Source organism: Dermacentor silvarum, chromosome 7, assembly GCF_013339745.2.
Source record: "Dermacentor silvarum isolate Dsil-2018 chromosome 7, BIME_Dsil_1.4, whole genome shotgun sequence".
Classification (NCBI taxonomy): Eukaryota; Metazoa; Arthropoda; class Arachnida; order Ixodida; family Ixodidae; genus Dermacentor; species Dermacentor silvarum.
Window position 1 is genome coordinate 64,923,199 of NC_051160.1, and position 24,147 is coordinate 64,947,345.

At 46.0% G+C, this 24,147-nt stretch overlaps 3 protein-coding genes across 12 annotated transcripts in view; all 3 read right to left on the minus strand.

Annotated features, from left to right (window-relative positions):
- LOC119458141 (protein-cysteine N-palmitoyltransferase HHAT-like) overlaps positions 1–3,327 on the minus strand; it is a 107,403-nt gene extending 104,076 nt beyond the window's left edge. For both annotated transcript variants that reach the window (XM_049670793.1, XM_049670792.1), the window contains exons 1-2: positions 3,139–3,327; positions 1,974–2,207 (exon numbers count right to left, since the gene is read on the minus strand). In XM_049670793.1, the coding sequence (XP_049526750.1) occupies positions 1,974–2,204 (231 nt within the window). In that variant the 5' untranslated portion in view covers positions 2,205–2,207; positions 3,139–3,327. The remainder of the gene's footprint in view (positions 1–1,973; positions 2,208–3,138) is intronic.
- The window catches only part of LOC119458140 (protein-cysteine N-palmitoyltransferase Rasp-like), a 183,122-nt gene extending 169,992 nt beyond the window's left edge, over positions 1–13,130 (minus strand). The window contains exons 1-4 of one of the 2 annotated variants that reach the window (XM_049670786.1): positions 12,927–13,130; positions 9,677–9,768; positions 6,423–6,511; positions 5,246–5,356 (exon numbers count right to left, since the gene is read on the minus strand). In XM_049670786.1, coding sequence (XP_049526743.1) covers positions 5,246–5,356; positions 6,423–6,511; positions 9,677–9,768; positions 12,927–12,976 — 342 coding nt within the window. In that variant the 5' untranslated portion in view covers positions 12,977–13,130. Of the gene's footprint in view, positions 1–5,245; positions 5,357–6,422; positions 6,512–7,653; positions 7,722–9,676; positions 9,769–12,926 lie in introns of both variants that reach the window. The other variant, XM_049670787.1, reaches the window with a different exon arrangement.
- Positions 13,131–16,230: 3,100 nt separating this feature from the next.
- Positions 16,231–24,147, minus strand: part of LOC119458142 (protein-cysteine N-palmitoyltransferase Rasp) — an 83,505-nt gene continuing 75,588 nt past the window's right edge. For all 8 annotated transcript variants that reach the window (XM_049670783.1, XM_049670782.1, XM_049670781.1 and 5 more), the window contains 2 exons: positions 19,468–19,612; positions 16,231–16,920 (listed from right to left, as the gene is read on the minus strand). In XM_049670783.1, the coding sequence (XP_049526740.1) occupies positions 16,802–16,920; positions 19,468–19,612 (264 nt within the window). In that variant the 3' untranslated portion in view covers positions 16,231–16,801. The remainder of the gene's footprint in view (positions 16,921–19,467; positions 19,613–24,147) is intronic.

The following is a 24,147-nucleotide window of genomic DNA, read 5'->3' on the forward strand; positions in this document are numbered from 1 at the left end:
CTTCAAATAATCGGCTGGCTCTGGATGTTTACAGGTCGAAAAGACATAGATTTGCTTGTAAATGAACTTAGGGGCTAGCAAGTCGGTAATAAACCCTCGTATTTTGCCTCGTGGCGTCAAGGTTAAGAAATCGAGGCCCTCGTATACGATGAGCGAGAATATTAAAGAAGTGCTTCGCTAAGCCTGCTATGTATGTTATCTATGTGCAATTGTAAACTACAAAAATCAAGCCCTGAGATGCCTTTATTTCTCGCGAACATTGGATAACGAGGCCCTCGACTTTGACAGTCTCGCGTTTTGGCTTTAAAAGCATTGCCAGAGAGGCAGGAAAAAAGAAACCTGTACCCAACTGTATGACACCTGAGTTAGGTTAAGTTGTTGCTCCACAATTTTCTTGCACCCTATGTGTGCGAATGTTGTACTTGTGATACCATATCGGATTAGCCAGAGGTTTGCCGAATAACAAGAACACATCATTGTTAACCCAACTACTACACTCACAATGGATATTTGATTTGTGGTGTTCCACTCCATTCCACTGCGACTGCAATTATATGGACAAGAAAATGTTTGCCGTCGGCGTTCCCCTGAGGCTCTGCATGTGTTTAGGTATATGTATGCGATATGCGATACCTTGCTGCATGATGTGCTGCATACATAACACATTTATGTTATATTTTCTCACACTATTAAGTATTAAAATTGCGAAACGATGTCAGAGCTCAAATGTGAAAGTGAGGTAATTTTACTGGAACGGTTCTTTTCAGACTGCACTATCTCCGGGGTGGGTTCATGAAAGAGGTCTGAAATATACCTGATACGGAAATGTGGTGGTAATGTCGCTATGAAAGACTGTCTTTAATAATTAAACATAAATGAAATTGTCCGATGGCAGGATTCGAACAGAGGACCCCAAACTCAACAGGTCAAATCTTCAAGCATTAAGCCATGGGCACATGCCTTGGTAACGAAATAGAATATCCTTATAGATGAAGTCGACGTGTTGAGAGGCTTGGCATGCTTTATAAACACTCCATGGGATTTTTCGCCATCATCAATAATTACACATAGAAATACTGATTCCTTTAGTTTGATTACGCTTTCTGATGTACGTTTTCTCTGACTTCGTCGTCTGTTTTCTTTATACCAAAAGACAGAGAAAGAAATACATTGAATGAGAATGCAGGGATGAACATCAAGGTCATATCTTGTTTGCTACCCTACACTCGGAGAGGGAGATAAAAAAATCACAGCATATCCACGAAGTGAATGATGATGAGTGGGCGAAGCACCGGGGGATCATTCGGGTAAACCACAGCTACGGACGAGAGATAAAGAGTGTGCGCGTCGGGAACGAGAGAGAAAATTACACCATCTTCCCGTAGGGAACCCTGAGTAGTATGCGAAGCAGCCATGGGGTCGACTCAAGGTAGTTTTATCAGCTGTATAAACTTGGACATGCAGCAGCACCAGCAACGCGCAGAACTGTTGTCGACGCCGTCGGCGTTTTGCCCGCGTTCGCACCGAACGCGCGCAAAGTGGAACCGGAACCGGAAGTGGACCGGAAGTGGAACCGGAAGTGGAACCTGGAACCGGAAGTGGAAGCGGAACCGGAACGCCATCTAGTGAACACTTCATAAAACTACAGGTGGCTACATACTACTACTACTACTACTACTACTACTATAGAGGAGGGAACGACCCACACCCTAAGGAGCTTCGCCCCTAAAAGGATAAGTGGAAGTGGGACATAAAGATAGGAAGGGAAAAGAGTCAGTGCAGCCACACTCGTAGATGAACTAACATAGTCGCGATGGAGCCTAGTCGTCTTCAAGAAAAGTAAACCATCGGTGGCGTTTGTATGCGAGAGCTTCTGGGCCAAGGTCCCAGATAGTCCCAGGTCCTTTTTCTTCGTGGAACTTTGTGTCCTCTAAGCGGACCTGAAATTGGAGTGACGTGTAGCTTTGACATACCTGGGCTATGTAGTCGTCGTATCTCTGTGGTGGTCCCAGGTATACCGTGGGCAGGTAGATCAGGTAGCCCAGCGTCTTCCAGTACGGTGGCCATATGCGCTGACAGTCCCCGGTATTCTTCTGGCGCTCGGCTCGAACGAACTCCAGGCTGAAGCTGAGGCCGCGCAGGATGTTCCAGTGGAAGGTGACAAAGGCTGCCCTGTAGGGCATCAGGCCGTACCGGGGGTACATGTACTGGAGGTTGAAAAAGCATACAGAACTGTGTTTCTGGGCTGCACACTTTGCCATTACAATCAGGACTGCGAAAAAAAAAGGAACTGAGAAATTTTGTTTATCTTGGTGCTTACACTGTCCTCCATTTGGTATACATCTATTGCACTGTACACGACCCTGAACACATCGCAAGCGTACATATTGCGGAGTCTGCTCCTCAGTGGCAAAAGATGCTTCATTCTGCGAATACTAAAATAGGTTCGGAGTTTTGTGCACGAAGCATTTTGCTCGTTAACAACTTGATCCACGGTTAACAAGGTTCGCGCAAGTCACTGTAAGTTGCCAGAGACTACGTGGTCGCGTGACAAAGATAATATCACTTAACGCCAGTGGCAATCCTTTGCAGGGTTGCCAACTTTCAATAAGAAAATACTCCAGTATAACCTTTAAAATCAGTTGAAACCCACAGCTCGCGGCTTCCAGAACCGATCATAGAATTACCGCTACGATCAGGCATTGAATTCATCGGGATAAACATTATTTCCGCTGAACACCGCAATGACCTGCTAAATTTTGCAGAAGAACTACTGCACTGGCCGAACTAGGACCCTTTTGTCCACGGATATAATATTACGCAGGAACTTACTACCATTAGTTTTCACCCATATTGTGATTTTATTGATCTTTTGTCTTTAGCTACGATATTAGAACAACGAGCTCCCATCAGCGAAACTTCCTATTTAGTCGCAGTTATTACACTACGCCAACGCGTGTTCGCTGTACTGCATTACAAAATAAATAAATAAATAAATAAATAAATAAATAAATAAATAAATAAATAAATAAATAAATAAATAAATAAATAAATAAATAAATAAATAAATAAATAAATAAATAAATAAGAACGACAGTGACACGCAAGCTCTGAATAAAGGTTAGTTTGTTGACTCACGCCGAATGCATTGTAAGGGAGCAAAAACTTTTGGCAGTGGATCACAGCGGCGACCAAGGTAGCAAAGTGCTGGGCTGCGCAACGCAGCCACGGCGTAGAACGCGGCGTGTTGTCCCAGGAACAGGAGAGCCACCTCCCAGCCGAAAGTGAAGATCACGAACAGGAAGGAATAGGCGGCGTAGAAGACGGGACACAATCTGCGAGAAGATTGATGATGAGGGGGTGAAAAGGGTGAGAACCCAGGGGTGTGGGACTGCTGGTTGGTGGTTTGGCGCTCTGGGATTTTTCGGTGCATATGTCACTCAAGTTAAACGAAGGTAACGATGCAATATGCATGTCATGAAGGCAAGTATTGTGACTTAAATGGCATACAGTGCGGATCTCAATGCACAACAAGTTCGGACCTGAAATATTGTTTAGTGCACACGTTGTGAACTCTATATAGGCGCTTCCAGGATACGTACGATACGCGGTTGTCCTGCGGACCCCACCTTCAAACGCGAAAGCTACAGGTGAAGTGCAAGTAATCTCACTTTTGGAATTTCGATGTTAAGAAAAGGGAATCATTCTCTTTGGTCTTAATGTGCTCATTGAAATTGTGCATGGATAATTGATAACGCTAACTTGGGAAAACTATTGTAGCGCGTACAGGCAAGGACGCAAGAAGGCGCATGAAAGAGGCAAAGTCTACCTAGTTTCTTGAGTGCCGAAGAGACCACATTCCCGTCTCCTCGCTGGCCTACGTTCCTTAGTGATATGTGAAACGTCAGGAATGTACGGGACTGCAGAAAACTCTCCCTTGTCCATGTTGGCGCCCTCCTCTCGTTGAGGACCCATCATCCCCCGGCTGTGCCTGCCTGACCAGGAATAATTTGGACCCCTCGGAGTTCTCTAACGTGCACCTAAATTTAACTACGCGTACGTTTTAGCATTTCGCAAATAACGCCTACCGAGGAATCGAACCCGCGATTTCGAGCTCGGAAGCCCAACGCCATAGCTACAGGATTACCGAGACGAGTATCAACTGCCGTAACGTGCACGATGGGAACATACGCCCAATACATATTTATCTTAAGACATACTGGTGGGCTAGTTGGTTAATTATGATGTGGTATGGCTGCGCACTTCGATACAAGGACATAACACAGTGAACAAACACGATTGCACAGCGCTTGTGTTTGTTGACAGCGTTACGTCCTTGTATCAAAGTGTGCTGCCACATTACATCATATATTTATCGCTCTTTGATGTTAAAGGAACGCCGCTGACGCGTTGATTGTAAGCAGTGTTCTACAGCCCGTTACCGAGTGGCACAGCGCCATAACGGGACAGCTCGCTTGCATCCACTGTTGACCTTGAAGCAATCAGCATCTCTGAAGGCAGCATTTCCCAAGGTACTTTATTAAGACATCACGGACGGGAATTCCGATTACACATTGACTTTTATATGCTTGAACGCATCGAAAGATGCGTTTAATTTTATGTGTTAAGCACTCATGCATAAGCCAAGGTAAATTCATTAACGCTTGTATTTTGGCAATGTCAATGACGTCATAGTGATGTGGTTCATATCAGGGATTGAAGCATGGAGGGCTGTCATCGCAAAGACAGTTGCTCCAGTTGGATGGGAATGACCAGCGGCTGCGGCAGTGGCGGGAGGCGTGACCGACGCGAGAGCAGCCGAAGTGTATTGGTGGGTCGTCCGCAGTTCGTTGCGAAACCGGACACCTCACGCCCCATGCCCAACCCTTGCCTACGGCGGTTCTCATAATCAGGTCGTAATTATGGCACATATAATGCCAGAATTTATTACAATTCGTCTGGCTTTCTCAAAGCTGTTGCCATCTTACTTAGAAGTAATCGCAGGACACCTTGCCGCTTACTGGGACGGCGTCTTTAGGTGGATCATATCGAACTGTCGCTTTGAAAAGCACTTGGTAACGTTAGCGCTATGCTATAGCGGAAGACTGGAAATTCATTTTTTTTTGGGGGGGGGGGGGGGGTCGTGAATGCAAGTTCTGCGGTTAAGCATCTTCGAAGTTCGAGAGGATTCACGTGCACGGACTATGCGCCTGCGTAATGTATCAACGTGGAGCGCAGTGCTTACCGACGGTGCGACATGGGCTGTTGCCCGGCCCAGCACGGGATGCAAGATGTACCACTTCCACGTGGTCGTCATGACGTACTTCGTGGTCTGCCATTCCCAGTTGGCAGCGTCCTAAGCAGCCGGAGCAAGAAGTGTTGGTGGCGAGAATTAATTTTCATTAGTTACAAACGTGTAATCTCGCAGACACATAACGCACGCGCATTATTACAAAAACCTCGCGAAGTATGATGCTCCACTCGAGTTGTAAACAGTGCTGTAACGTGCTCATAATAATAAACCTTTTTAACGGAGGGCCAAATTGTAAAAGTTCTTGGCATTGCACTCAGGAAATTGTGGTTGCACTTGTGGTTAAATTCATGTCCTTGTATAGCGGTAATGGTGAGCTCTATCTGTGACTTCAGGTCTTGCACCTTTTCCTTTGTGTTTGAATAAGAATGGTAAATGAATTCGCCACAAAAGCTTTAGGTAAAACTTTAACGAGTTAAAGTTAACGACTTACCTAAATTAGTAAAAAGTGAATACAATGTCCCAATATATACTATATATTCATCACGTATCTTTTTCTGTCCACCAATTGGAGCTAATTGACCGCCTTTACCAGGTTGCCTCGCCATGGAGGTCAGCGCGAGACTGGAAAAAAAGTCTTCGAGTGAGCGCGTACGCCACCCGGGAGACTGGCTGATTGTTTATTATGATAATATATACAACCTGTATTTAATGTTCCCCCTGCGTGCTTAATCCCGTAATGGTGGTGAATTGCATACGGACAAGCGTCGGCTAATAGAAGAAATAAACAACATAGGCACACACGAAAACTCCATGAACAATACTGATAAGACTTCATCTCACACCGCATAAAGGCGACCCATCTATTTTCCCTATTTGCGCCGCTGAATGCTGAAATCGAATGTTTTGCTTAACTCTATAGATGTTCTTGTGCGCAAGCTGCGCTCCGAACGCGCATCGTTCGGCGCGTCTGCTAAGTCATGAATTCACAGCACGGCAGCAATTTCTTTCTTGAACGCCTAAATGTGCGCTTTAGTAGCGAACAAAGAAGTCGCCATGAATTCATAATCCGCATTAGCGGCCGCAGGCTAATGCAAAATGACATGTTGTCACTGCGAATTCATTTTATTGTAAAATAATCATTTGCATGTTACACTGATGTTACACTTACATGACCGGCGCATACGCAGAGCGTGCCCATGTCGAACTTACTCCTCGCGTCGCCGACGACCGTGGCACTGACAAAAAGCCGAACCCACACTGCGAAGTGCCAAACCTGATGTTACGTACGCCTCAGTGGCATGGGCCAACCACCGACGCTTCGTTATTACAGACTCTGTATCCGCCAATATGATCCCGTTTCGGCGGGGGTTTAGGCGGCCCACGATGCAATGTTCGTCGTCCTCCTTGGTAGTTACGCAAAGCCACATTTTGAAGCACAACAGAGATTCCCCAGCCCAATGCCCTCACATTTCTCTCTGGGGACGTTTTGGGTCGGGAGTAAACGAAAAGGAAGCTCTAATCTCAAAGGCGCTGACACGCGATAGCTGCGTCGCCTTTGGCCGGCGCTTGTGCGCATCGCATGTGTGAGAGCGAGAGAGAAAAAAATCACGCAATAACTCCTCTGATAGTTGTCTAAGTATGCGTAAGCATTGTGCCACTTGCTCATATCCACGCAGCCCGGTGTCATCATCAATGCTATGAAACTTGACCCGACCAGTATCAAAGACAGCGATGCGGGGACACAAACTACTGCGGATGGCGGCGAGAGGTGTATTGATGGCGGAAGCAAACTACTTCGGGTGGCGGCGATAAGTGCGCTGTTGACGTTGCGATCACTGAGGGCTGATAGCTTCGAGGGCTGAGCGCCGAGGGCTGATAGCTTCGTGTGTGGTGTGTTCTCGCCGCTTAGCTCGCGTTGAAGCGAGAGGTAGCACGAAGGTAAATTTGTTCGCTGCGGCGTGCCCTATCTTGAAAGCGATCGTCTTACCTGACTGACGGACGGACGGGTTTCCTCGTTGGGCGGGCATAGAAATGCTTACGCATTTAAAATCTGGGGTCTGCGCCCAGGTACGGATGAGGCCCTGATTCGCTGCCTTCGACCCTAGCGGATAGAAAAATGCACTACGCGAGAACGGGCGCTTACGTGCAAGCGGGATCACAGCGGCCGATACAGAGTCCATAATGACGAAGCGTACAATACAGCGAATTCGCAGCATCAACGTCTAAATATTAATTCGTCTGCAGCCACTAAAGCGGCGTCTTATCGAATCTTATTGTGTTTGGACTTTATATGAACATCACGGCGGCTCCCACGCGACGACCTGGACGGCGAAAATTCGCCTGAAGTGTCCATATAATTGCTACTACTACAATAATATCGCAATGAAGTTATACGTTACCTGTTTTTGCTTAAGACCGTAAGGGCTGCTTCTGAAGGATCCCGGCATATTGTCCAAAAGAAAGGCATCTAAGGAGCAGATGAAATGGGCATGCCAGAAATAACAGGGAATTTATCCTTGTAGACCGCACCATTTTAGTGTGAGGCAAGTTGAAATTTGCACAAAATCAAAGGATGATCGAATGACACCTGCAGTGATGTCACATTTATCTCATTTAGCTGGACATTGCTAAAAATCCTGCTCCGGACTACAAGCAGAATAGCGCGAGACGTGTGAAGAAAAAGAGTGAGAAAAAAAAAAGAAGTTGTAGGGGGTGTCAGGGATGCCACCACAGTGGGGTCTGTGAAACGTCTTGTGCTTGCTAGTGACGGTGTATGGGCACTAGAGTACGGAAATGACGTAAGCCAAATAAACATGTCCCATTAATTCACGCATTACAAAGGTTACATGCTTAACTTATGTTACAGCTTGTAGGGGTCTTACGGTATAATTTGCAATCGCACTCGCTCCCTATTCGTAGTGGACATCTTTGTTTTGCGTAAGGTATTTGGGAACTAGGTACCGAAATGACGCCCCTACTGGTGGCGCCCGATCGCGACTCGATCCCACCGCACTCGTAGACGCTTGCGGCTCATGCGCTTGCGCTCTTCTGTACACGGACAAGCTCCGCCGTTGTCAAAGGGTTTGGACATCCCTCTGTCTTGCTGCGGACTTTCTTCACGATATTTCTCGACAGCACGTATCGAACGCAGGGGAGCCACAGCCGAGGAAGCGCCAATTGTTCGAAACAAATTGTCACACTTGTAGGCCTTATAACGTGTGATTAGCACCAGTCTGAGAGTTTGACCAACTGTACCTACTATAGCATGGTGAGCTCTCTCAAACACGACCACTCCCTCTCAGAATAACAAACGTACTGCCCAGCTATACGCCTTTCCGAACGTCATGCGCGACGCTAAATTTAGCTCAAATTGCGTCATGCGTGGCGCGACAACAGCGCCATCTGCGAAAGCGACATATAGAAGATGCAGTAATGGCTTCTGTCCTTAAAAAAAAAAAAAAACGATACCAAAGTAAGGCCTTCGGGTTGTAGGTTACTGAAGATATAAGCAATAATGCTACAAAATGTTTTCATTAGATGCGGTTTGAGCAAGCGGACCCATCTGACCGATTTTAAAGACGTTTGACGCAATAAAAAAGAAAAAAAAAGAGAGAATATTGTGTTCGAGGCAGGAGCGGGGACATCAGACTACGTCCGAGCTCTCTTACGGTTTTCGTCAGTTTTTTTTTTACTTGGCTAGACATGAAAATTACCTACTTGCACACTCATTCGTGCAGAACCCGACCGCAGTGCACCTATGTCAGGCGCACTGTATTTGGGTACGTGTCGGACTTCACTGCGCACACAACTTTGTCACCATTCCTTCTTCGTCGAACGTTATACACATCCTTCGTCCTTGTGACATCGGTGCGCATAAGTTCCTCACTGTGCGTATACGCCTGACTTCGTGTTTACATACGGCTATTGTCATAGCTTGGCAACCTTGCAGCGTATAAACATCGCATTACATTAAAATTGTGGCCCGTACTGTGTATAAACATAAACATCGCTTGAGATTTCACGTTTCGTAGTATGAAAAATAAAAAGGTTCGAGAGCATTCCATTTAGTTGTAAAGCTATAGATAAAGCGCTTCACTAATGCTTCTCTTCATATACAATTAAACACCGGCGTTGGATCCGCAAATTGAAAAAAAAAAGTTCAGTCACACTATGAGGTAACAATGCAGGTGTTCCCCCTGCGCTTACACTGTGATAATGTAAACATTGAGATCCCTCCCCCCCCCCCCCCCCCTCCCGTTGCGCCATTGAGGTGACAAACCAAGCGACCGATCTAGCCTTGCCAAACCCTCAGCAAGTAGTAGAAAATACTGCCTCTCAAGTTAGCGCGCGATGCTGGTGCACGGCTTATCAAAGGCCTAAGTGACGAAAAGGCTTAAAAAAATCTCAAAGTGATTCACTTACTCTCTTCGGTAGTCGCGAACCGCCAGAGGGTATACGCGGCGACAGCGAAAGAAAGCACCCAGTGGTACACCTTTCCAGGAGTCCAACTCCACCTCGAAAATGAGAAATTGTGTGTTTCTTTAAAGTTATTGTTGCATCGCCTGAACGCAACTTAGCGCGTGTCGAAAATGCACACGCTTACGCGCACACCCAAACCCACAAGCAGTCACAAACACACGCAGTGGCACAGACACACGTGTAAATAGAGGCAGGAAAAACATGCACAGAAGCGTGCGCACGCACACCAACACAAGCACGAACGTGCGCACCGTACGAATTACAAGAATAGACACAAATACATAACCTGCCTAGAAGCACATCACTGCGCCCGTACACTAACAGGATAATAAACATGTGCTGCGCTGGCACTCCCATACACGAGAGGGCGTCTCCACAACAACACCACTTGGGAGCCTACATGCAAACGTTATTTCCCTAAACAGCACGCAATGCTTCGTATTTTTAGGAGCGAAGCTCCTTATAGCTGCACCCGTTCCGTCCCCGTCGTCGTAGTAGTAGTGTGTAACCAGTCTGAGAAAAATGAGAAAAAAAATTCTGAAGTTATGTCCGTAGCGCGGAATCGAACCAGGGACCCCTCGCTTCCGAGCGCGCGGCGTTAGCCCACTACTCCACGAAGCGCACATAGACACGCGCATCACGATGGCAATAAATACCCAACATTAACGAAAGGCCGCGTTTCTAGCGCGTTTCTAACGCGTTTGTGCTAGCGCGTTACGGCCCGTGTAAGAAGCTGGTGTAAGACGCTGTGGCCTCTCCGCCTTACCTTCAACGCGTTTCGAACGCGCTGCCCAAGGCGGTGGCAAGTCAAGTTCAAGTCGAGGAGCGTTTATGAATACGGGGGGTATACTCTCTCAGCAGTCATGTGATGGCGTCGGCAAACGCGGTGCACGTTCCGGCATGTGTAAATGGCTGCGTAAGACGCTGTGGCCGCTCCCCCTTACTAGAGAGTACTGCACGTTTCTAACGCGTTTGTGCTAGCGTCCCCTTAAGCGGAAGATCCGATGATTCCCTCCGGAGCTTCGCCCACTCATCATCATTCACCCCGTAGATATGCTGTGATTTTTTTTAAAGACGATAGTCTTTCTTGGGGAACTTAAACGCTGAAAATTTGGTCTGTCTGTCTGTTTGTCTGTCTGTCACCCGATTCAGCCACCCGGCCAAAGTTGGACCACTTGCTTACCGCCCACACTACTTAAACTGGTACGGCTGTTCATACTTGTGAACGTTATCCATCACAAAGTAAATATTAGGCATATCTGAGGCGCAACATCACTAGGTAAGTATTAGGAGGTGTGTTCCTTTAATAGAAAATACATAGATACGTAACTCTAAAGACCCTAGTTTCTTAAGCTGCGCTGAAAATGCCATGCTATGCGCGCCGACGAACGACGTTCCCCGACTGCGCGCCGACGAGCGCCCTCTGCCATGGAGGAAGGAAACCCTCTGCACAAGCTCATGTTTCCCGATGTATTGCCAGATGGCGCCCATGTCTCACGCAGCGCCTACTCAATTTTATCAATGCCAGCCAGATGCGGCCGATTCAACATAAAGGAAGCGCTGTCTGAAGCAGGGCAAAACATAAATGGCCGCTTGATGAAATAATGCGGTAAAATGAAATCTGTTCAAACAAACCTTCATGCCAGGATGGAAATGGTACGAGAACAGCAACACGGGTGGCCGTGGATCAGACCAGCACTCATGTAGTACGGCCGGCAGAAGACTATCGTCTTTCGACGACATTTGCAGCGAAGCACGCAGATACGCGGCAAATTTTTTTAAAAGACGATAGTCTTTCTTGGGCTACCTAAACGCGAAAAACTTTGTTTGTCTACCTGTCTGTCTGTCTGTCTGTCTGTCTGTCTGTCTGTCTGTCTGTCTGTCTGTCTGCCACTTGATTCAACCGCCCGGCCAAGACCAACCAAGCTACTAGCACTGGTGGCACGGGGTCATACACGTCAACATTATACAGCGCAAAGTAAACATCAGGCCTATTTGAGGCAAACTATATGTACGTAACCGTGATCCGCAGCGTTCATTTAATTGAGTCACACGAGTTGTTTATGTCAATGCTGCAACCCCCGTTGCTGTAGCGCCTTCGGGCAATGCGGGGTAATCTCTGAATAAAGAATAAAGAAAGAGTATACAGATTGAACTGGTTTTTACGTCAGTAAATGAAAAAAAATCAACATGTTAGAAATGGTGTCGAAGAGACTCTACGCGTTAAAACAAGCCGACTGAAGCCGCGGCTCTGTAGCTGGCTTTAAGCCAATGGTAATGAAAGGTCCCAACAGATGGCGCGAGAGCGGGGCAAACGCGGGAAATTGGAATTTGACTCAGCGAAACATTCATTGCATCCATTATGGGAGGAGTGAGAGGGGAGGGGAAGAGTGTGAGGGGAGGGAGGCGGAGAAAAGAGGGTGTTACGTATCAGGGGCGGCAGAAGACTATCGTCTTTCGACGTCATTTGCAGCGAAGCGAGCAGATATGCGGGCAATTTTTAAACATACATAGTCTTTAAACATCACCTGTGGCGGATAGCGCACTTGAAGTCCTTGAGCTGGATTTCTCGCAGCGGCAGACATTACTCGCACGAGAATTGGAAATTCATAACCATCTTATTAACAAAAATTCAGTCACTAACTTTTCATTTGTTTACGTTAGTGCACATATTGATATTTGCGAGTTTTAGCCGCCGAGTTTGCAAGGCATATCCACTCAAAGTGAACACCGAGGATGGCACCGGTTTTGAGATCTGTGCCTTCAAAATTGCGGCGAAAATGCATTGTTGTTCTAGGGCTCCAATGTATTTTGTCGCCAACTTCGACGATTGATGTTTCGAAACCGGTGTCATCTTGAATTCTAGTTCTAAAGGGGGTTCGTCTTGCCAAACTCACCGCCTTCAATTAGTAAATTGCAATATGTACCATCATGTAATTATTTGTAAAAGTAAATTAGTGATCTTTTGTTAATCAGTCGACTCTACTTTTCTATTTATCCTGCAAGGAATGTCCACCTCTTCGAGTAATCATGCTAGAAATTTCTTATATGCCACAGGCGATTTTCAAAAAATCTGTGTGATCTAAAAAAAAAGAAAGCATCACGTATAAGCCCACACACATACAAATGTAAAAGGTTGTCACACAGAAAACAGAACCATATCTGTTTTACTGTATATCTTGGAATTTCCTACCTGCGAATTTCAGTTATCCGCTTATGGGAGGCATCCGTCTTGTCATCCATCTTCAAATCAGTCGGAACCAACCAACACTTTTCAGTCGTCGTAATTATAACATGTCTTTCTGTTTTTCGGTTGAACTACCAGGCTAACCGTTATCCTTTTCCAAGGCGCTTCGCACAACACCATACCAAGCCAACGTAGCAGACACGAGGCCGAACAGATTACTCGAATACGTCATCGCGTCAGATAGGTCAGAGACAAGTGGAATAAAAGAAATACAACAAAAAAGAACTGGCTCTGACTACAAATGTCACATGCAGAGTACAGAGAGGTCACTTAATGTTCTTTGCAAGGGAGAACTATGGAGTGCGCTACTAAGAGTATGCGCGATGTGCTCGATAATACGACATGAATTGTGATGATGTCTTGCGGGTAACCGTTACTTTAGTGATTAGTAAAATAGTCGCCTGGTTTTCCGCTCTCAGTCACGAAGCAACGCCCATGTTCTACTCCATGAATAAGTTTAATGCGTGCAATTGCTCAGAAATCTTTCAAGTGATTTTGCTGCCAGTTTTAAAGGTCTGAATCCTGCTGAATACCTCAATCAAACTTGATAATTAAGTGTCCTGTTCTTTTTTTGTTTTTGTTTTTGTTTTTTATTCTTTGCACAGCGCACGTAGCTACTGAGGGGCTGTCGCCTTCTTGGCATGCGGTGTACGACTCTCGACGAATGCCTGTACCGCAGTAAGCGTTTCTGTCGACAAGACCACGTTCATCGTGCCCTCCTTGTTTTTCTTAAAGATACTGACTTCCCGTTTATAGCGTAATTCTTTAATGCGTGAGCATTAGGAGTGCCAATGTGGAAAACGTGTATGTGCGTAAGTGTGGGAGGGCGGTCACGTGGTAGAGAAGAGATGGGAAAGCCTAGAAAAGCGTGGGCGTTCTATGCAAGACAGTCGAAGCTGGGAAGGAGGGATAGAGAGCAGCGCAGCTGCGAATGAGCGCTCGAGAGAAAGACAAAGCGACGACGGTGGAGCGCAGTCGCTTCAGTTTACGATGGACCACTGTTGCACTTCGCTTGTCGAAGAAGCAGGAGGTGTATCGGAACAGCACCGCTTCATGACTGGAAAATGCACTACGCCTCTCTAGGACTGTTGTGGAGTGTCGATGCAGCGCTGTGACCGCTTTTGTCGAGGAAAGGCGCTGTCATCAACTTTCCCGATTCCAGGTGGAGTGTCAGTGGAGAGTGGAGTGGAGAAATGTTTAATACAGGGTTCACCAACTCGGGTCTTTAAGATCGAATGACCTGTTTGGCAAAACAAGCAAGCTGCTGAAGAAAAAAACTTTGCTCGGTTCCCTTGCTACTTTCTAGTGGCTTTATTTAAGAGGAAGCTTCACCTCGTGGCCAACTCCAATAGAACCTATTGAAATACATGTAAAAACGAGAAATGCCTTACTTAGGAAATCGCTGTAGGTTGGAATAAGTTGGTTGCAAGTGAGAGAGAAAGTTAAATTATAGTGACTGTATGAAACAGAAATTGGATTTAAGGCCTCTTAGGTTAGTAAACGGTCCCGAAATTTGGTAAGTTTTGGGAGAAATTAAGCGCGAAGCTTACGCATTCACAACTCTGCGCCAATAACAGATACTGCAGTTCTGTAAACTGAATCAGTTAATTAGAACATCTAGTGCGGACAAATTTCATGTACTTATTTACAGCTTACGGGAAATCATTGCAATATTTAACACGGTTTTTCAAAAGGCCTACTCACAATTTATTCGTATATTTCAACGCGGTGAATGAAATATCAATTTTGTCCGTTTTAGATGTAAGGTGCAACTTACAGAATTGTGGTATGGTTTATCATTGCAGAGTTACAGAGTTGCGAATTTCATTGTTGAGGTTTTTGAAATTGCCCGATTTAAAAAGAAATGTTAAAATATTCGGGCGGCGTCAATAAAACATTCGTTCATTGGAGTGTCTAGCTCGTCACTTTTTCTTTTAAATGCAGTAAACACAATCAAATTCGATGCAGTGGTTGCTGAGGAAAACGATGTCTCCGTTACCATGTATTTAGACCGGAGCTCCGGAGCTAAAGCTTCCTCTTTACTCCAAGTGTTCAAGAACGAAGCACTTGCCTCATGACGATGGCAATAATATCAAAGAGCGTATCTATCGTATTTTATAGCAGCCAGCGGAATGTAAATGTTTGTGCAGAAACGGTCGGCAGTTGGCTGTGAGTGCTGCTGTAGCGGGAGTCGCAGTTGTATTGCTGCATGCTTTACGCCAGGTGCACATTAACGTCATGAGATAGTTCAGCAACGTCATTGGCGACATTAAAATTGCTTTGCGCCATTCCAAGCGCTGTGTTGTCTCGGGAGAGATTGTTGTCTCGCTCTGTTGTCTCGGGAGCCGGCGTGGGCGAGGTGTATTCACCAATAAGAAGCCGTGTTTGAAGGCTCGAGGTAACGTCCGCTGCGAAGCTCGGTCACGAAGACAGGGACCTTCGCCGCTAAAAATGTTACACGGAAAGACGCAGACGAGAGACTGTATACCAGTAAATTTACAAGCGGATACGCGGATCTTGGGCAGGAGGCAACAGTGCGCGCTAGCTTCAAATCGTTGCCGTCTTTTTTACACAACTAGTCTCTTCGTCATCATTGGTTTATTGGTCCGTAGAAATACGCGTGTATCGAAATGACTAAGAATTGTGTTGTAATGCATTGCATTGTAATTGTCGCTGTAAAAAACGGGAAAATGCGCTTTTTCACAATTGAGGACTTCACGACCATTTAAAGGTTAAATGATTATGGATTCTGTGCCGCTGACGCGTCGTAAGGAATGTTTCCAGCGACCTTTTATGCTTCTTGCGTTTACGTAGCTGTGGTGACAATGATACATCTCGTCTTTATCGGGTGTAGCCGTTGCTACAATCATGGCAGAGGCGAATGCGCGCCAAAGATGCCATCCCCGTGGTTCATGGGTTCTTTATGTTAGGATGCTGCCAAAAAAAGCGTATGGAAATTGTTATACCGCAAAAGTTTCTCATGCAATGCTAGCATGTGATTGTTCAATGCAGGTATACTGTCGTCTTGAATTCGTTTCGCGAACAGTGCAGCTTTTGTCGCAGCCGAACGCTTACGCTCCCTTCGTGAACCGCATCAGAGTTGTGAATTCAAAGCAGACGGCAGTGTCACCACATGAATTTGGGTGCAGAAAGGAACAAAGGGTTAGCCTGCTGCAAACTATAGCCTCACGAAGAAGTTGCGTGAACGACTATCTTGAAAAATAGCTGAAACAAGCATAGATTTACTCTCAAAAATGTTTTATTAAAGAAAAACACCACACACACACATGCACAAACAAACATTCGCATATGTGTGAATATGAGAGCAACTCCTGAATCATGGACAATGAAGTATGAGATAGCTCTGACACTTTTTAGAAGCCCTTGGTGTCTGGCTCGCCAGTACCCGATATGTACCCAAGACTTCGCAAAAGCCGTTGTCTATATTCTTTGGAATTATTTCACTATAGGTGAGTGTTTCCGAACGCTTCATAGCTCCTAGTTTAGTGCTGCTATAGCGTCCGCTATGCTTAAGCCATCTTCCTATATACTACGCCGGCAATACGGTACCGGCTCTACTCTGTACAAAGCGCCTGTGTCACTGAGCACAATGCCCTCCTGTAGAATCGCCATATTCAATTCACAGAAAGAAGTTGCCGCTGCCGCCACACAAGCACCGTTGGGGAACTCCAATCTACCGCTTAGGTGTAAAATATTTTTTACTAATACTTCTGCTACTACTAAAATATTCACACACAAAAGGAATATCATGCGCTTGATGCACTTTGAAGCTGTTTTGTAATGCGGCTCGGTTAAGTAATTCACGACGATGCTTGTTTTTGCTTGGCTATGGCCGATGCTTCCCACTCGGCCACGTCCAAGGCTACGTGGCACGCGCTGTAGAGGACCACCAAGATGGGAACTATGGGGAAAGGAAAACCTGGAAGTAGACGAAAAAAAAAAAAACGCAACCATGTTAGAACGGTGGCAGTTTGTGTAGCTTTTAAACGAAGTAACCGAAAAGACAAAAAAAAAAAGCTAGTTTTGCGCAGTGGCGAACGAACTTGGACAGCGGCTACCAAACCTGCCGGGTTGCCGTAGACGCAAGTTCGGCGTGTTCGGTGGATTAAAGTATTTTAAGAGCCGCGGAAAGCTCTGATAATGACCGCCGCAGTGTTGCGAGAAGCCTCGGTGCAAAGCCTCGTCTTTCATATCAACAGAGATTACGTCAAGCACGTAGGACGGTCAGCCGGAACGTCAAGGCTTGCCGGGGCCAGATGTGACACATATGTAGTACCGAAAGTACTTTACTATGCCAGAGGCAAATGTGTCCGCCACTCCCCCCCCCCCCCCCCCAAAAAAAAAAAGTTTCTGCAAGCCACCGGTTCCTCTCCAAAAAAAAAGAAAACATAAAGCATTGCTTTCACAAATATACCAATACAAACTGGACAATAGTCGTTGCTAAAAGTTGGGAGGTTACTGGGGTTTCTGGAAGGGTGAAACATGCCTACATGATAGTGGCGTTGTTTCACCATGGTGGAACAGTTCATAAGCCTGCGGCGGTGAAAGCCGATGGCACTGTCCCTCAACGTCGCCTGCGTAGAAGCATCGAAGCGGCCGTATGACCAGGATTTTGATGAGGTCGCGCAAGCGGCGTTGTTGATGAATAATCATAAGAAACGCCATCAATCAGATGCTTAGTACTTCCGAAGAGTTTGTCAGTCGCATATACAGCTTCGCTGCCTTTGCTGTATCAGTTGTGCAGATTGACATACATCTGCGAATAATTTTTAATCGTTCATTAGGCCTGAATCGCATGCATATTCATAATCTTGTAAATGCTCGGCCTGCCTGCCACTGTCCTCCTTGGGTCCTGTGTGCGGGATGACCTTCTCCATATTCTTTCATCTTTATATCCCTCTCACTTTCCTCAAGGCATTGAGCAGTGCTCCGCGAAGGGTTGCATAAAATGGGGCCTCCTTTTCTCAACAATCACTCGCCCTCTCTCTTATTTGGTGTAGAGTGCCTGCGGAATCGCACCGCTTGGATTCAGAGGGTCACAGCGACCTACCCGAAGATGCCATTCAGAACGCCGTGGGGGAAGCGCAAGCGCATAACTATCACTTTTAATGCTTCGCTTTCAGGCGAAACTTCCTATTTTTAATGCGAAGCATTCTTCTCTGAGTCCCGCCACATTTTTGGCGGCTGAGCCTATCCCGCCATTTTCATGGGAGGATCCCGGCGATTGTGCAGCCTAATATCGTGCCACAGGGGCGACTAGGTATCTGCATTGCGTATGTGCATTGGGTGTGTGCACTGGGGCCACTGAGCATGTGCCACGAGGCATCTGTCCCTGGGACCTCTGGGTTTGCGCCTCTGGGTGGACTGCGTACATGCCACTGGGTGTATGCAGTGGGTCTGTGTCCCTGGGGCCTCTGGGTTTGGTCCACTAGTGCGAATGGGTAGATGCCACTGGGTGTATGCAGTGGATATGTTTCCGGTTGGCGTGAATTTTCTACAAAGGAAAATTTGAGCCGCCTAAATTTTCTTCATGCGCTGACAGATATACTCTAATACGTTTATCAACCCATGTTCTGCTCCCCTCATGTTTCCCTACCTTTTGCACGATATTCCAGTAGTAGCTTTTAAATCTCAACGTTTGTTGGATATCTGTGCTTGTCTTGACTACTTGGGGCTGAAATGAACTTTTGTAATGAAGAAGACGAGAAGACGACGAAGCAGTCAAGCAAGCAAGCAAGCAAGCCAGCAAGCAAGTTGGTGGTAGCTACCCAGCCCGAGCTTGCGCTTGCCTGGATTTTGTCTACTTGACCCCGCCACTTCTTGACGCTCGCCTGACGTTTTCTCGTCGTTCCTTGACGTTTACGGGTTAATAAATCCCGTGACAATTGGTGGAGGTGCGGATTAACCACGCAGCCTTCACGCACGCCATCAGTCATGTTTACTAATGCTGAAATTACTTACGCAAGAGACGCATACACAAAAACAACACACTGATAGAAAATAGGGAGCAGGAAAGTGAGGACGCGATCTGACAGGGTCTCTTATAGCCACAGTTCACGCGGTCGCTATGCACCGTTGTGTGCTTCTAAAACTGTGCTTGATCTGATAATGAACCAGTTGGTAGTTTGCGCTCCCCTTTGTCATTTCGTGTCCTCTTTACAAAGAGTGTTCATTTCATCCACATTGGTGTCTTTCACTACAAGCACAAGGAAAATGAATGCAGACCTACCAGCACAATTTATTGCGCTTCTAAAAAAATGTTTACAAAGTTGTGAACAAGTCTCCCCTATAGGAGCCGAAAGGTCTCTTGTTTATTTCGAATTCTTATTTTTGTGGCCGGTGTCCGTTATTACTAAACTGTGGTAAGCCTGTTACCATGTCTCGAGCTGCCACTCCTGGCATGCGGCCAAACGATCATCCCCGGTCACACGCGTTTTCGTCAAACCTCCGATTTCAATGGTCTTACCGGTTAGGACCCTTCTGCAGATGATGAGGCATACTTCCAGCTCTGCCAAGTGGAAGATGCAAGCGCAGATGGTGAGCAGGAAGTGCGGGGATCCCAGGAAGGCCTTGGCCACTCGCATCCGCTCAGCTGACGCCAGGTAGCGGCCCTGAGAGAGCAGTGAACATAACAGCCGAATGCAGGCGCAACCCTTGAGGCTCGTTTTAAATAACCCCACGTTTACTCATTCTGCTACAAATGAACGAAGTGACGCTAACAGCCCTCTGAGGCCTGATATCAGTTCGGATGGCAGTCTCAAAATACGTGTACTGATTCTAAAGTGAAACCTTACCTAATTCTCCTTTACCATCGACGTGCACGACGGAGCTGACCATGATTCTATCAGCCCCAACACCCCACCACCTTAAAATATTTAAAAAATGACCATTAGCTTTCGTATTTTTGTGTCAGACTTCTAACATAACTCCAGCATAGCAAGGCATTCTCCTTCTTCTTTCTGGGGTTTTACGTGCCAAAACCAGTTCTGATTATGAGGCACGCCGTAGTGGAGGGCTCCGGATTAATTTTGACCGCCTGGGGTTCTTTAACTTGCACTACAATGCAAGCACACGGGCGTTTTTGCATTTCACCTCCATCGAAATGGGGCCGCCACGGCCGGGATTCGATCCCGCGATCTCGTGCTCAGCAGCGCAACGCCTTAGCTGACTGAGCCACCCCGGCATGTAGAGCCGATTGTCGTGTCCGAATTAAAAAAAAAAAAAAAAAAAAAAAAAAAAAAAAAAAAACGCGCGTGGCATGCGGTGCCCAACATCAAAGATGCGGCAATAATGTCATTCTTCGAAGCTAATAAGCTGAAAATGTAGCCCGTGTGGCATGATTTACCGTGTAGCACAAGCAGGCAATTTTTTCGACTTCTCGAAACTTCATTGACCTTCCGGATTTTCTAAGAATTCATTTCCATATTACAACTAAACTTCCTTTTCCTACCCTCGATCCCTGGTTTGGTGAAGCTGCTGCTGCTGTCTGCCATTGGGTCGGTTGGTATCCCGGTGGGCATGTTTGTATATGTACACGAAGGCTATACGTGCCACGAATAGCCAATAGCAACGAGCGGCATTATATAAACGCTGTATGTTGACCAATAAAGTAGTGACCCGTAAGCGCACCTCTGTTTTGCATCGCCTACTCGTGACGCCTAGTCGTGACGCCTGCGGCAGAAAGGATGTTCCACATCCACCGACAAGGTTTGTGAGTGGTGGCGCTGGCTAACACTCCCAGGGTTAGTTTCTAGTTGTAAAACTTAAATAGCCCAGAAAGTAGATGGGAAAACGGCGCCGCGGTAGCTCAATTGGTAAGAGCATCGCACTCGTAATGCGAAAACCATTGAGTTAGCATACTAACTCTAGAGGAAAAGTTGGAGGAAAAAAGCGAGGAACCGCGAAGGCGCCGCCATGTTGCCACGACTCTTTTTCCTAGCACTAAAAATGTTCAAAATATTATGCAAAGGCAAGTACTTACACGTATCACGTAGGGACGGACAAGGTTTGAAGTTTATTCCCTGTGTTTTCAGAAAGATCGGATGGCTAATTATAAAATTTTGATGTAAAATTTACGGTGCCGAAAAGGCTGCGATTGCAGGTGCCTTAACATGATGGCACTACCATACTGACGGAGGCTCGGGATCGCGTTGATTGCCCGCCTCGTCTGAATCGCATGTTGTCGTCTGCGCCTGCGCACTTGCATAGGGTAGCAACATGGCCGCGCCCTTGCGGTCCCTGATTTAAATACATGGGCGCTACGGATAGCTTTCTCTCTAGAGTTGGTTATATTAACTTTATAGCGAAAACGTGGGATCCTTCCCCACCTGCGGCAAGTTGTTTTTTCATTCACTTTCATTACCATTAATTTATGATTTGTTTGAATTAGTAAGTACAAGTAATTCCCCTTATGTTTTCCATGATGTCAGTGTTTCTTGGCTTCTTAGGATATGATATGATATATATTCATATGTATATATATATATATCTTATAAAAATCCTGAACATATAATATCCTCTCAGGGGTATCTATAAAGCCCACGAACTTCTGAATAAAATTGCGCATTATAGTAAACTGATTCACTTCATTTTCCTTGATTTGACCATTAGCCACGTGTCACTGTGACACAAGAGGCACACAATCCTCACGTGTAAGTAGACATTCGCCGTACTAGTCTGTGCATACATCTAGCTTCACCATTCTTCCCTCGATATGCATCGCCTTCGTCCTCGTCATATCACTGCGTCACATCGCTCCCAGTGTACACCCGCCTGATTTGGCGTTTCCATTTCGGCATAGTTTATAAGCGCTGTAGTGCATAAATATATAATTTGCATGAGATTACAGCTGCGGGACTTTTTTAGTCAGGATGTTGGAGGAGCTTCAGAGCTAGATAGTGTAATCGCAATCAGAATTGATAGTTGTACACAATTTATTACACCCCGATTGACTAAATATTCGCTTCACACAGATTCCAACGCGTGCGTTAGATCTGCATAACTTTTTTTAAACTTTTCCCGCGATTTCAATGGTAACTTATCAGCTCTTTTTTAACCGTCGGCTAGCTTTTTTTGGTTAGGTCAGTTGGTTGAGCGGCTTCTAGGGAAAAGGTATGGTACCGGGTTCAATCCCCACACCAAGCAGGACAAGTTCCTCTTGAAATGTGAACCCTTACTTCAGAGGAACGCATATCAGCTTTTCTGGCAGCTTCGTGTTATTACACGGCAAACGAGAATTCCGCCCCTTCCACAAAATTTGCGCTACGTTGCGACCTTCGGTAAAAACCATTCGTTTAATGGATCGCTGCTGTACATGACGAGCCCGCAATATTGATAAGGCATTGCTGCTGTGATTCCATGATGATAATGATGATGATGAGACATGAGCAACTCCTACTTTTTCGTCCTTCAAACGTTGGTGGTGTATCAGTCTTCCAATACTTCTATACAATAAGCTGTCACTGCTAAAATAGAGTAAAGTTAGGTTCACTGCATGATTTCAGTTTCCTTGCTCCGCCGGTCTCTAAACCATGATGATGATGATTTATTGGCACCCCCCTGTGAAACGGGGCGATGACAAATAGTCACTTAACCTGCTTGAGTTAATCAGGCACGCTATACAAGCTTTCCGTTCTAGCAGTTTTGTATACGTCTCCCCTAATCCTTTTTTTTTTATCTCCAAAGCTTCTCTATCTGCCTTGTATCGCTACCTATGGCTGTAGCGGATCCGATCGTATCAAACTTTTCCACGACTTTTTTTTTCAACATTGCAATACTCTAAACGTGTCTTACGTATCTCGACTGCTGACTGGTTGATGATTCCATGCACTTTAAAACCAGTCGCTTTTGGAAGGTGCAGGTTACCTACGGATCTCACGGGGTGAATCTCTTCGCATTCCATTAGATATTATGCGCCGAGTGGTCTCCAGAATTTCGCTCCAGCGGACACATGCCTCATCTTACCAGGCATATAGGAGCAGCGCCACCCCGCGTCGAGTCGAGGGACTTTTGTGTACAGAGCACAGACGAGAATCATAAGGCATGTTTAAGCGACAGTGCATTTTCGAAGGCACGGCGGTAATCGGAAGTAAGGCTCGCTTTCCGGTCAGTACGCTTCGTTGGTAACTGAAGGAGAGAAAGCCGCAGCAGACGGGTTGCTTCTTGCTCCTATATTTGATGCAATGCGCCAGTGTGCAACAACCCTGCGAGGAGACGTATACCTTCCAGAAGTTCTCTCGTTTGGACAGGTTGGGACTCTTCCGTTTCAATAGCCTATCATCTTCAGTGAAATATGCCACCATCGGACTCACGCGAACGAGGCTGCACAGAAAAGGATTCAATAAAGGGTTTGAATGCCACAAAAGACAGCTATACGACGGGGATGTCCCGCCTGAATAACTATCAACGTAAGAACAGCCTATATAGTTTAAAAACGTCGTGTTTTTGAACGAATTTTCATTTGCATTTCACTAGCAATTTTGGACTATGCCCCTGCGTTCATCTGTCAAACTTCATCGCAATGCACCAGCGTAACTCGATGGGCAGCATTTTTAAAAATAATGTTTCTAAAGGCCGCCCAAATTGCAACAACTTTCAATTAGCAACGTCGAGAAGGTACGGCATTTTATTAACATGCGTACTTACGGTACTTAGTGGTAAGGTCTTTGCCAATTTATAACAGTGTTTTTGTCAGGATTAAAACATTGCGATTACGCAGCAGGAAAGTTACGAATAAGTGCCGTGAATACGCATGTTAAAACAAGGGCTCACCCTTTCAGCGTTGCTAAATGAAGGTTGTGGAAATTCGGGTGACCTTTAGAAATGTATTTATAGAAATGCTACCAGTAAAGCGGAATAACGATAGTCAACAGGAATAACTGCGACGTCTGCAGGCATAGCTTATTGATTTAATTTCATTCACGCATTGGCTACATCAGACAGCTTGGACACCTTCGAAAGCTAGGGAAGTAAATGGCAGCAGAAATCATCCAAGCAGCATATGTCTGAAGTTTGTTGATGACGCCGACGAAGCCGTTTCTCGATGGTGACGCAAAAGATCGTCGGCTTGTTTTGGTAGACTACGGCGACTTTGTAACGACGATGGAATGACTGCGATGGTGGCATGACCTTCGCGACGACGACGGAC